Genomic DNA, 13,944 nt, shown 5'->3' on the forward strand with positions numbered 1-13,944 from the left:
AACATGTTCGAATCTACTGATTCACTGAAGTATAATTTCATTTGTGTGCGCTGATGGCTGATAGCATGTAATAGATAGCATACTATCTATTACATGCCCCCAGGTGTTTTGATCTCTCTGCTTTCATCTGTAAAAAGCACCATTAGTAGATTCTGGTACTTGGTTAATAGCAGTTGGACTACATAGAACTGGGCAGTGAGCACAGAGCCCACCAGAGGATGTTGGGCCCTCAGTTTGTTTCTGATTTTGGTCAGAGACACTCACACCAGTGGTTTGGGGGTCATTTAGTAGCTCTGGTAGTGCTCATCCTGTTCCTCCTTGCACGGAGTAGAGAAGATAATGGTCCTGCTGATGGGTTGAGGACCATCTACAACCCTGTCCAGCTCTCCTACAGTAACTGCTTGTCTGCTGGAATCGCCTCAATACTCTTGAGACACACAACAAACCTTGACACCTGAAAACCTCACCTGTAAAACATCCCTGTTTTGTGGGTTGTCTCATTGTTGCCCCTCTAGTGCAGCTGTTATTCATTTCATTACCACCAAATGCATCAATGGTTTAAACTTGTCAACATTTCTTATCCACTGACAGCTGCTGATGGCCTTGTGCTGGTGGAAAGCAATCTGTCAATATGTGAGAGAAATGTGTGAAGAAATGACAAAACAGTCAACTTTTGCTCATCTTTTTATTTCTTGATTAATATTCACATCACTAGTTAACAATTAACCACAATGAACATCTCTTTCATACCAAATATTCAGAATTGAAAGGGGAGATAAGCTCTATCTAATAGGACAGATACCTCTAACAACCAGCAGTTGGTTTGTTGTCTTCTGCATGCTCTTGCTATGGTGTTGCGCCCTACAAAGTAATACAGCACACACACACACACACACACACACTACAGTGGGTTTATTCTACAGTGCTGAAAAGTAGCTTCTTTTTGCCTGCTGCCTCTCAGGTTGAGTAAGGGCAAGCAGAAGACCAGAATACAATACACACACTTGTAATTTTCCACTCCACTTGACATTTAAACAGCTGGAATACTGGTTTAATTGGTAGCTGCTGTATATATAGTAAAGGACAGGTAAAATCAGCTGCTTTTCAGTGCTGTGGTGCTGATGAGCCACTGCAGGTGGGAGACGTGGTTAGGGGCTCCAGATATATCTACCAACACTACTTGTTTGAAACTTTGCTTAGCATCAGAAGCACGTTTCTGTTACTTTACAAACAGGTTCAGAATGGTCTATTATTTTTGTTATTGACAGTGGGAAGATAATTTGGTCCATGACTTGCCTTAATTCAGTCCCGTGTTGGTAGATATGTCAAGGTGTCTACATAGGAGCTGTTTAATAAAGGGTATTACTTTCTGGTGGTGGTAGGCAGAAGAAAGGGCTCACCAGTGTGTGTCAGTGCAGTTCACACCAAATGTTGCCAATTCTGAGGAGTGTCCTCATGTTCTCTTTATGCAAAGCTTCTTCAGATCATATCTAAGTGGACACACACTGGTTCTCTTCCTGCCTGTCAGTTTGAATCTGGTAAACAGTGTTTTCCATATGTGAGCTATCTTCCAAAACAGAACAGAGACAAACCTCATACATGTATTCATAATCTTGCATCTTTAATACATTTTTTAAAACATTCTTGAAACTTCAGCAGCCCTTTTCTTGATGGAAAAAAGGCAGACTCTGAAAAAAAAGTACACTTTTCCTTCCCTATGCTTTCAGTCTTACCAGAATGTCTTACCTCAACTCTAACTAGGTTTATGAACGTAAATGCCCGTCTATCAACATCCACTACACCCTGTTAAGAAGTAAGTTTTTTTTTGTTTTTTTTCTTCTTTTTATTTCATTTGAACTAATTTGAGTTACACGCGGAGTGATAAAAACGTGATGGTGTCTATATACAGTGTGAAATACTAGTGGAAGGGTGGTATTTGAGTGCAATAACTGGGAGTTCAAACGGACATCAGAGTGAATCTGACTCTTACTTTCTGTCCAAGCTCCAAAGTAACATTAACTGTATCACAGTCCTGATGACTGCAGTAAACACTGAGCATATTCCCATGGCTCTATTAAAACTTTACTAACTGAAGGGTCCATTGGGTTCCTTACTGAATATCCAAAGACAAGCCTCAAATCACAAAAACCTCAGCTGGACTAGATTGCATTTTTGAAACTGATAAGAATATTTGAGCTCTTCAAATCTACACATTCTTTTCATTTATAAGATAAGGCCATATTATATATATAAATTAACATGTCTGCCTCTAAATTTTTCATAACCCACTTGCCGAGTAGGCTCCACCATCAATCTTTTTATCTGTTAACTTGGGAGCATTGATACAAGCATGTTGTAGGCTACTGTCTGGCTCATAATCAATGGTCCCAAAAAGCTGCTCCTAAAGAACTTTGTAAATTAACAAAAAGTCTTTTTTCACATTGAAAAGTTTGCGTATACTCATAAATACAAATAAAATTGTGTACAAATACTGATTGCCAGGGTGGAAAGCCTTAAATATTTTTGAATTTTTCTGTTGTTAACGAATTCTTTCTTTGATTTAATGTGTTGCAAAATGAAGCAGGCTTAAAGTTCATAGCTTTAAAGAGGGTCTGTGGGGCTTTCCTGTATTTTCTGTCATGTATATAACTTAACTTGAATAACATTATAATTGTATTACTTTAGAATATTTACCTTACAATAGAAAAAAAATCGTGAGATTACTTTGTCCAAATCATAGGATCCGTCAACCAGAACAAAGCTGATTTAAAGGCTTGTTTCAGGTATAGGATGAAGTGAGCAAGCATTATTTTGAACTCTACTCTAGTCCAAGAATATAAATATGGAGCTCAACATGTTTATAAAAGGGCCACTTTAACAGTCTTGATTTCATAACATCAGCTTTTGTTATTTAACATACTGTATGCTAACATTAAAATCTGTATGCTAACATTAACACACTGTATGCTAACACTGAAACCTGTTCTTGACCAGAGATAGTTTTAAAGTCAGCGCTCTCAGAATAAATCAAACAAGGGGCCCACTGGCTCCTCCAAAAGGTCATTAAAGACCTTGAACGGACTACTTACAGAATGTTACTCTGCAGCTTGGCCAGAAAATAAGAAGCAGGGAATGTTAACAGGAACAACATGAGAGCAGACTGGAGAGCTGAGCGTCAAATCATCGTAGCCAACAGTACAATGCCACAAAAATCCAGATCTAGACACACAACATCAGCTCATCCCACCAGATGTTCACGCATGGAGCTACACCTTACTTCCTATATATACACGATCCACAACCCAAAGTGCTTTCATACTTTTGTTCTTCTGCTCCAGAAGAAAGTTGGTTCACATCATTAATTTCACATATGACCCACGCATATGTCATGTAACACATGTTACTTTTAGGCGACGCATGGGAATGATCCGGAGGGAACAACACAATATTGAATATTCTTAAATGGTGCCTTTAGTTGTCTTAATTGTTGACTATTTGATCACTTGCTCTTTGAATATTATAACGTCATCTAGCTACCAAAACTGTTTTGTTCCCAGAAGCACACATGTACAGTACACTGCTGACAATGTTTACCAACATACAGTGAAGCAACTTTAATATCACTTAAGTGCATCAATAAAATGAACACGACTATGTTCAAGTGCACGAGACTTCTGAGTTTTCTGGGAAACTGTACATAATTTGTATGATTATGATAATATTTAGTGTTCCAGACACAATAATATAGTGATAGCTTGAATGAGGGCAGAATGGAAGCCTTCTGCAGCATCTCTAATAGTGACGTAAGCTTTCTCACTCAGCCTTTGTTAAGAGCCAGACTATCAGTGTTCCAGAGGCTAAGCAGCGCTCTCTACAGGATGGATGCAGTAGTAACACTTCACACATCTGACAACTATGGGAGCACGCCACAGACATGTCACTAATCCCTCAGTGTTTTCAGCAGAGACCATCCCAGCCTTTTAATGCACGCTGAGCACACGGGGCTGTCCGTATTACCGGGCTGATACGGAGCAAATCAAAGTCACATCACAGTGCTGGCTTATTAGAATCTAAACTGTACCTAAAACTAACATGTTTGATTTCTTAAGATAGCATCTGGAATTACAACAAAATGAGCACACTTGGCTTTCAGTTGATTATTTCCTATAAAGCATTAAGCCATTCAGGTTTTTTGTGTGTGTACTGTGATCCCGCGCATTGTTTTTATAGCTTACACTCAGTGGGCTTCATTATAGTATCTGCAGGCTCCTCTCGGATGTGCTTGGCTGAAATACTGCTGCATTCATGGCATGTTGGAGCTGGGCAGTTCCCGCTGTCCAGTTTACTTTAAGAGTTTCAATTTTTACATTTTTTTTAACTTTGAGGTTTTTACTTAAACAAAACTTTAAAAAAAAATCATACAAACTAAGCACTAAAGCAAAAAATCCAAACAAAAACTATTTAGCTCCTTCTATTTACACTACAGATGTAGGGTAAACTCATTTATACGCCAGAGAAGGCATTTCATCATTTGCTACTATGGGTAGTCACGGTGACTAAATAGCGCTCAGTAAATTCAATCTACTAGACAGTCCGGTCTAGTATAAGTAAATCACTACAAAGGAAACTCTGTTGTTAGATCAGCCATGAATACATTATTTCATTTACGCAATCTCTCTCCTCTCATAACTTCTGGATAACATCAGTGGTTGTCTGTCCTTCTCTATCTGAACGCCCTGTGCATGTGCAGGTAACTGGAGGCTTTCCCTACACTGTATTGCTGTCAGAGAACTGGAGTGAGACACAGGTAGAGGTGACAGATGAGGAGGTGGTGCAATGAGGCGATGATACCATCATGAAAATGGTATAATAGGAACATCACACTGACACAGCTCATCACTATTTGAACAATATCGGCATGGACCACCAAAATAACAGACAGACAAAAAGGGAAAAACAATAAAGAGTTGCTTTGATTCCAGAACAGAGAAATGCTTTGTTGTCAGCACACCACCTTTTTTCGGTGGTGCTTTGTGTTTGTGTGTCTATTTGTGTATGCACACCAGCAAGCATATGTGTGCTTTCCTGTATCAGTCTGTGCTTATGTGTGTGTGACTAAATGGTTTTATGGAGTGGGCTCTACAAAGCACCAGCAGGAGGGAGGATTTAACTAGAGGTTGTTGCTCTGCAGCCCCAAACCCTCCACTGGGGTCAACCACATGACCAGGAAATGCCATACAAGCTCAGGGTGACTGCTGAGGTCCCTCATGATGGGTGCAGGTGAATGAGTGGGTGTGAAGGTTTGCAATCAGTGCAGGAGCCAAACAATGATGTTGATTTTTAAGTGTAGTACCCTTCAAAGCTCAAATGAAGACTTGTATGTCTTGAAATAGCTGTTGATTAAGCTAGTACTTGAATACCTTCATCATCCCAAAACAAAATATCTGAGTGCTGATATATCAGACGACTTTGTGGAGTTGTGCTAAAACCACGTGACCAGGACTGATCTGCAACCTCATTTCCAAAAGGTTGGCCATGTGTAAAATGTAAATAAATGCAGAATGCAATGCTTTGCAAAAGCACTGAAATAATAGATGAAAGTCAAAATTTCAAAGAAATATTTAAAAAAAAAAAAATCCATTACATTTTTAACATCAGCAGGATTTTTCAAAAAAAGTTGGATCACCTTAAGGAATTTTTTGTAATTGTTGAAAAATGTAAGTACAACTTCTGCCACTATGGGGCAGTGTTTCACCAGTGAGCGTGTAGAAATGGCTTCAAGTGTGTAGAAATGTTCTTTTACCCTCTAAATGCCATTACCCAAAGTGTTCTTAATTGCTCTCCTGGTTAAATAAAGCTAACAGTGACTCATTAAACCCTAGTTCAGCTTGAGTGAATATCTCAACAATATGCTTTCAAATGAACATTTTAACACCAAACGACATTTTAATGATCTACAAAGTCGTCTGCCTTTTTTGGGAAAAAAGGTTGCAAATCAAAGTATTCAACTTCCTCTGGAGAATGTGGACAGTAAGTAACAGAGAAAGAAAAAGAATTGTACTCATTTATCTAAAGCAGAAGTTTTTGTTAGTATATCCTGATATATGAACAAATGTTAACAAATTCAAATGCAGGTGGCTTGGAATATAGCAAGCAGAAAGCATGCTGTAGAGTTAGTCATCACAACAGCTCTCTGAGCTTCTACATTTTTTTATACTGTGCCACAGATTGTGCCCTATAATTTCAATCAAGTACTACGAAAAGGAAAAAAAAGCTCCCGAGCGTACCGAGGTGAAATAAAAGCTGATGTTGAAAAACAGCTGGATCCCTACAGTAGCTTCCTCAGTTGAAAACTGCTTTGTTCTCTCAGCATTGTCAAGACGGCTTACTATTAGTCAGCAGTGAAAATTTGCAAGGAACCATTTGGCCTGTATGGACATGCCAACCATAGACCATCACACAGATTCCACAGATCTACACTAATGACTCTGAAATGGAGACATTTAATGTGCTGGTGTGACTGAAGGTTTATAAAGAATCCTGTGACACTGTGATTGACACTGTCCACCATAAGTGCTACATTACGTTATAGAGTGCGTGTGTTCTGTGCCACTCTGTTTAATTTCAAGGTTTATTACCATCCTTCAATATCACTCATTCAGCTGGAATTTATATTCACTCCTTCAAGGTCAATTAGAGAGATCTTAACTTTAGAAACACTTGGCTCTGAGATCAAACAGATTTTTTTGTGCCAAATCCTCTTTGAGCCAAAACCACCCAGAGTATCAGCAGAGCTCCTGTATCCTCCCTCTTGCTGCCTTCATAATGCACGAGTTACATCGCTGAACGATTCCAATTGAACTAAAACCATCTGACTTTTGAGAAGCTATTGCACTGGTCTTCAGATTTGCTTCCAGACATCTCTCTTCATAGCCGCTCGAGACCAGATTCATTTTGTGCTCTTTGCAGCCACGACTACAAACATCATAATATTAAAATTCAAGGAATCATTATTGTGTAGAGACAAACTGGTGCACTGATACCAAGAGAAGTAACGTGTGATGAATTGTAGACTGACCTGTAATGAGACGTCAGATGACCTACGAATGGTGCTGTTTTTGTTAGTTTGGTTTTTAAATGTCAAAGCCTGCCAGAGGGTCTAGAACAAAGCTCCATTACTGTGATCTGAGGCAACTGTTTTCACTAGTAAGGTGAACATTCTATAAGAAAAAGTGGCTATGGTCAAGATACTTAATAGAGCACTGATTGATTGATTGATTGTGGGATTATTGCTTTGGGGTTGTTACATTTGGGCTTTAAGGTTGGAATGACCTTAGTCAGTGCTTACAAGGAAATGGCATCAGTGGAGAAGCTGGTGGAAACCTGCACAGAGAAACATGGACAAACAGCAATTACTTTTCTCTGTGGGAGGTGGGGCAACCCAAGGGTGACAAGGGGCCAAAGGTCAGAGTTGGTAGCAGGAAGCTGGCAGGCAGATCCCAGAGAAACACTGAGAGAGGCGATCGGTCAGTTCGGTGCTGCAGTGGGCAAGATGAAGGGCGGGATCAGAGGAAAGTGACTGCGCCGTGGTAGTTGGTTGGTCTGCGGGTCATTGGGACTCAGTCTGAGGTGAGACAAGTTAAAGAAGAAAAAACAGAGAAAATGATAGAGATACAAGGTTGAAAAACAAGATTGTTTTTATCAGCCTTACAGGCTCTAGCTGATGTCTGCTGTGAGCTCATATGAATTATGGGGCAAATGATCAAAATGACATTTTTAAAATTGTATTAGTGCTACAGCCATTCATCAATTAAGATAAGTTTAGCAACAGCAACAGTGGCGGAAGTCTGTTGTCCCTCTGAACTCGGGGAGTCTGGAGACCAGCTGTGGTAAAGATGAATTTATCCACCATGACTGGCTCATCTTCACTCTGAAGGTCTCCTCATTATTTCATTTCATAATCTGGTAAAAAGGTGAGCTGGCTTCACTACTCTATCCGACATGTAAGCAGGGAGCAGGTATATGTGCTTATTCATTCATAAACACACACTATCGACATTATGTATTTTTAATTTACTCCTATTGTACATGTACCACTATTCATAATTTTTATTTTAGGGGTCTACAAGAATAGGTGTATATGCTTTAATGTTGAAAAACCCCATTACTGTTGTCACACTGTAGCTTCCCTCTGTACTTCTTTTCACTTTTCATGACACATGACAACAATAAAGCAATGTTGGTTCTCTACAAATCACCGACTCTTATAAAAGATGGATGTAGCCACTGTGGCACGGCTTCCTTGTTAGTTTAAACATTCCACGTCCCCCCATCTTGTTGTTTTGAAACTTGATGTGACCACTGTGAGAAAGATCTGAGGGAAACTACGTGTTCATACTGTCTGAAAGGCCAACCTTCACCCTCTGCTTTTCATTAAAAAGGACTGTAGGTTTAGGGGACTTCAACATTGGCTCCCAGGCTATATCTTTTAGATAGAATCTGGCAGAGACTTGTGATTGAGAAGTTAGTACTATATATGACCACATATTCACTCTCTGGTTACACTAAAAAATATGAAAAGAGTGTTCAGTTTACATATATTTTGTTTTGAGCTGGGGGTTTTTCTCTGTCATCTTACTTACCAACCTAACCAGCTAATGTTAGTGTTAGCTATTCATTTTGCCTGCTTGTCCAAATATAGTCATGCATATTTTAAAACCCCAGAAAGGCAAAGACCAAAATGCCATATTCCATTTCCTATTAACTAGAAAGTGAGAAAGTAAAAGAGGACTGCTGAATTTGAATACAGCAAGTATGAGGGAAGCATACAGATGCTAACATAAGTCTGCAAACTATAATAAAACCACACATTGGCCAATTTTCCTGTAGTTTTGAAGATATTGCCATAAAGATAATAGCAATCTTAAGTTCCTCAGATGCTGAAAGTGTATTAAGACTATTATTTTGCACCTGTAGGCAACAATCAAATTGTGTGCTATTCTGTGTTGATAGGCGAGATCTCTTAGAAAGTCAGCACAAGTGGCTCTGAGCAAATAATACCAGGCTGTCAGGCAGGTAGGTTAAGGTAGCCTTATCTAAAGCACTATCAAAATAGCTCAGGCAGACATTATGCCTGTGCGGTACAAGGTGACACAGATAAATAACTAAAGAAAATCCTTGATTCAAAGCAAGGCATTTGCGGTTCAGTAGCAGTATTATATCCACAGTATAAACAGAAACAGAGTGACAGAAGACACTACAGTTGAGTTTTTGCAAATTCTCAGAACAGTGACTTTCAAGCTACATATTGCTAATAAGTGACACAGTAGGCCATTTAAGCTGTGGATTTTCCTATACTGAAGCAGCATTAGATGGGATTGTAATACTTTGGAGAGGTTTGCTCCAGCCAGGCGTTGGAAAATACATAAAAAGTTAAAAATCTTGGTTAAATTATCTATTGATTGTTTTCAAACAAAGTTCTAACAGTGTACCGTAATTGTTGGGCTATAAGCCGCTACTTTTTGAACAAGCTTTGAACCCTGCGGCTTTTAGTCAGGTGCGGCTAATGTATGTACAAAACAGGATTTTCCCCTGATTTTAGCTTGTGCGGCTAATATTCAGGTGCGCTTTGTAGTCCGGAAAATACGGTAATTGTCACTTCATATGTACAATGGAAAGCATTAAAAAGTGAGCAGAAGAAAGAGTTTTTACCCACAACTTACTGTTAACGTTAGCTTACAGGTGTTAGCTACAGCATTAAAAGCTTTAAGGAACAATTACATTTTTTTCTGAGATTTCTTATATTTGTACACATGAACCATCCAGATTAAAGTCCCTACATTTACAGATTAAGGGTTCGCAGATATGAGTAGCGTAGCGTGAAGTGACTGGCTAGGATTAAGAACCCTATTCTCATTTATTTGGTACTTCAGTAGCACACCGGTCATAATTGTAAACTGTATGTATTCTCAATAAAAAATGGAGGCAGTGTGTGTGAGTGTGTGCCTTTACACCCACTTGTCTCAGTGATGCATTTCTCTGCACTGAGGGGCTCCCTCAGTCCATCTCCCCCAAAAGGAGTGGGTGTGGTTTCCTTCATGCTGTTCTCCTTAGCAACACCTCCAGGTGCTGTTGTCTGAGTGCCACTTGGGGGTGATGATGTTTTCTGCTCAGTTTTCTCTTCCTGCAGCCAAAAATAAACACACAGTTCGTAGGGGTCAGACAGAAACATGGGCATACAAAGTATAAAAACTCATGGTGGCACATGGTGGCCAGTAGTGGCTCAATGAATCAGCAGAACCACAAAAGCTAATTTTCTGTGAGCTGCTAACACATGTTTAACTGTGTTTAAGAGTGACCTTTTGTCCATTGGTCTGTCCATTTCCTGCCCCCACGTTGTCCATGGATCCAATCTTAGCCTTAGCCTTAATGTTTAGTTTATGGGACTCAATCTTCACATCACCACCACCTGGGATTAAAAAAATAAGGAAAAATTAATATGATGCCATTTGGGTTTAATGGCAAGAAAAAGCACAAATGTTTTGGGATGGACCTGGCTTGTGTTTGATGTTGTCCTTGGAGCCACATTTGGATGTTATCTTGCTCACATCAACCTTCTTATTCAGGATCTGCACCTGGGGTGGAGTACATAAAAATCTTGTCTTTTTATATTCTAAGTCATTAAGTACAATGCAACTTTCACTTCAGCGTCCACTCAAAGCCACTTTAGAAAATCGCTATCATTCATTATACTGCACCTGCTGCATTCATATAGAGGCGTGACATTCCTGACAATGCAACAGAGTATGTGAAATTGACTCACAGCTTTTTTTACCAATCATGCTTGATTTCCTGTTATGACCTGTTTCATTATTTTAGAAGGTGCCTTGTTGTTTTGTTCGGCAGCGCTCCATTTGTGCAGCTAAATCAGGACGAGCTGTATCTAGTCACACCATGACTGTAGAGTTGGCAGCTGGCACGATGACCTGCCTCACAACATGTGCTAAAACCAGTCAGATTCACATATAAGATGACAGACTGGAGAATGAGATGACCATAACTCTGCTGATAAAATTTTATTAGTAACACAAACTGTCAAAACCTTTTGTTGGACCCGTAGCTTACCCTAATGTGAACGGATATTAAAGAATAGAAACAAATAGTTAAAATCCTTAAAAGCCAGTTTAAATATTCACAATGTCATCTTCCACTATAAAAACACATCAGTGATGTAAGTAAATACAGAAAATGTAAATGCTGTTTTTTTTCCTGGATTTTGCCTTGATATCCTGTCTCTTTCCATTAAAATGAAATAAAAATTAGACAGTGTTCATGTCTTTTTTAAGTGAGCAAGCTCAAATAATTATTTTATCCACTGTAACATTTCATCACCAAATGAATTCATGCACATCTCCAAGACAATGCGACACAGTTTGTGCTTTATTCAGTGGTTCTACTAAGGTGCAGCAGCTTGCAGATGTAAAATGTAACCCCCAGCATAGAAACTGTATCACATCATGTATAAAACGTGCTTTAACTAAAAGAAACAGTGAAAACATCCAGATGATTTTCAACCAACACTCTCAACATAACCTGCTCCCGACAGCTTTAGTTTTTAAATCTCTCACCTGGAGACTCGGTGCTGTTTAAAGGTTTGAGAGTAAAGACTAAAGATAAAAAAGGCTAGGCCTAGTCTATGTACAAACTTGATATGTCTGTGTATTGTGTTTTAGTAATGCTAAGTTGTATCTAAGAACCTATGTTTAATATTGATGCTCATGAGGGAAATGCGAAGACTTTAGATGCAGCTGAAAAATGTTAAACCCTCAAACTCTCACGGCAGAGGTCCAAAGAGCCTTCGGGGAATGCTGTTGGTCAGCAAGTGGTGATTTCATACCTGTTGATCTCTAATCTGAAAATAACCAGCTTCTTCGCAGTTCAAGTTCACAGCATAAGTTTCTATGGCAATATACTCCAGTAAGAAATGAATAATCTTCTTAGTATAGGAAACTCAGGATGAACGCTGAAGTTACCTTGATAAGATTAAATCCTGCTTCATAGTACAGGCCTCAGGGCACCATGTCGTCACCATGAGTCAACCACAAAGCTCTACATACCAAAGTATTCTAGAGTCAAACATGAGGCCTGCTACAGCTTATTCTTGGCCATAATTATTTAATGTAAAAGGACAATAATCCCAAGCAAACCAGCAAATCTATATCTTAAGAGAGCTGTGTATAGACAAATCCCAATAAACTTCCAAATGATTGTTTTAATTGGTAAGCACTAGTAAGTAAAAAGGACACAGGGTATACTTTCTTTTTACCATGACCTTTTAGTATGACTGCATGTCCCCACACTGAAAAAAAACCCAGTTTATTTGAGCTGACAGAGCAAAGCGGTGGTTTTGAGGATAGACTACAGTATGTGAAAGATGGAAACAGCCACAGTGACTCTGGTTTTCATTCATCAGATTCGACAACCTGGCTGTTATACCCTGCTTTATCACCTGTTTTACACTAAATTGAGAACATCATCTCATCAGTTAGCAGCAGGTTAATGTATTAATGGACTTCTGTATAATCAGACCTCTTTTTCGACTACAGGAGTTGCCCCCTGATGGCCATTAGAGCACAGATGTCGAACTCCAGGCCTCGAGGGCCAGTGTCCTGCAGGTTTTAGATGTGTCCTTGATCCAACACAGGTGATTTAAATGGCTAAATTACCTCCTCAACATGTCTTGAAGTTCTCCAGAGGCTGGTAATGAACTGATCACTTGATTCAGGTGTGTTGACCCAGAGTGAGATCTAAAACCTGCAGGACACTGGCCCTCGAGGCCTGGAGTTCGACACCTCTGCATTAGAGGTTTAAAGGCTCTTCTACAGTGGCTTAACTTGGAGACTAAATTAATATTTTGTATATAATCTGTGGTTGTGAGAGATGGTGATAGTGAAGCAGGTTTTCAGACCAGGTAGAAACAAGTCCTGAAAGGGTAGGCATGAGCACCTGCGGTCAGTTCAATTACTGAACATTAAACTAAACCCAGAGGCAAAACCGCAAAGTGCATTTTTGGAATTGAACCTTGGAAATTTTTCTGTCAGCCTCAGAGTGGCTATGGGTGCTCCTATTTACTAAATTTGTTTGAAGAGATCCAATCAGAGAACACCGGAGGACAGTACAATGTTTATAAGTCAGACTGATTCAATTTCTTACGATGAGATTATGAGATTATCTGGCAATTGTTTAAACAGGAACAGGAATATTGTTTTGCAAGAGCAATACTGTGTGAATGTGTAAATAAAGACCCAATACAATATGCATCCCCCAACGATGGACCTGATTTACATACCAAGAACATAAATTCCCATTTTATCTCTTTGTAACAAATGCACCTGCTAGGTGAGTACAAGGCACAAGGGGCATTCCCAACTGATCAACCTTTTGAGCAAGATAGTCCAAATTAGGTTAAATTAGCATAAAATGCGAGAGTCTCCTTTCAGCTTCAGGAGTACTTACATTGCCACCTCCAGGGACATGTTTGATATTGTCCTTGGAGCCACAGCGAGAAGTGACGTGGCTGAAGTCCAGCTTTTTGTGCACTATCTGAACCTAAAGACAAGCAGGCAGACACACAGACAAGCAACATGAGGAAAGAAAAAAAGACAGAAAGAAAGAAAGAAAGCTGATCAGCTGGCAGGTTTAGTTGACAGGAAACAGAGTAGCCTTGTACTGTAAGTATGGAAGACTTTTTGCTATTCATTTTTTATAGAAGCTCATTGATGGTCTGCACATGAGACAGCAAAAATGCTTTTGGTCCATTATGTGACAAACCATCAAAATGAGAATGTTAATGGGAAGCATTCTTAGAAAGAATCAATGCAGATTCTTACAAAAATGAATGCATAATTAGCAAAAGATGAGAACACTGAGTGAATAACAACAGAG

At 39.3% G+C, this 13,944-nt stretch overlaps 1 protein-coding gene across 5 annotated transcripts in view; it reads right to left on the bottom strand.

Annotated features, from left to right (window-relative positions):
* Positions 1-5,626: 5,626 nt before the first annotated feature.
* The window catches only part of LOC146498400 (uncharacterized), a 122,891-nt gene continuing 114,573 nt past the window's right edge, over positions 5,627-13,944 (bottom strand). For 4 of the 5 annotated variants that reach the window (XM_085141212.1, XM_085141208.1, XM_085141209.1 and 1 more), the window contains 5 exons: positions 13,516-13,608; positions 10,553-10,634; positions 10,359-10,468; positions 10,018-10,183; positions 5,627-7,624 (listed from right to left, as the gene is read on the bottom strand). In XM_085141212.1, the coding sequence (XP_084997338.1) occupies positions 7,620-7,624; positions 10,018-10,183; positions 10,359-10,468; positions 10,553-10,634; positions 13,516-13,608 (456 nt within the window). In that variant the 3' untranslated portion in view covers positions 5,627-7,619. The remainder of the gene's footprint in view (positions 7,625-10,017; positions 10,184-10,358; positions 10,469-10,552; positions 10,635-13,515; positions 13,609-13,944) is intronic. The other variant, XM_085141210.1, reaches the window with a different exon arrangement.

Source organism: Neolamprologus multifasciatus, chromosome 18 (assembly GCF_963576455.1).
Source record: "Neolamprologus multifasciatus chromosome 18, fNeoMul1.2, whole genome shotgun sequence".
Lineage (NCBI taxonomy): Eukaryota > Metazoa > Chordata > Actinopteri > Cichliformes > Cichlidae > Neolamprologus > Neolamprologus multifasciatus.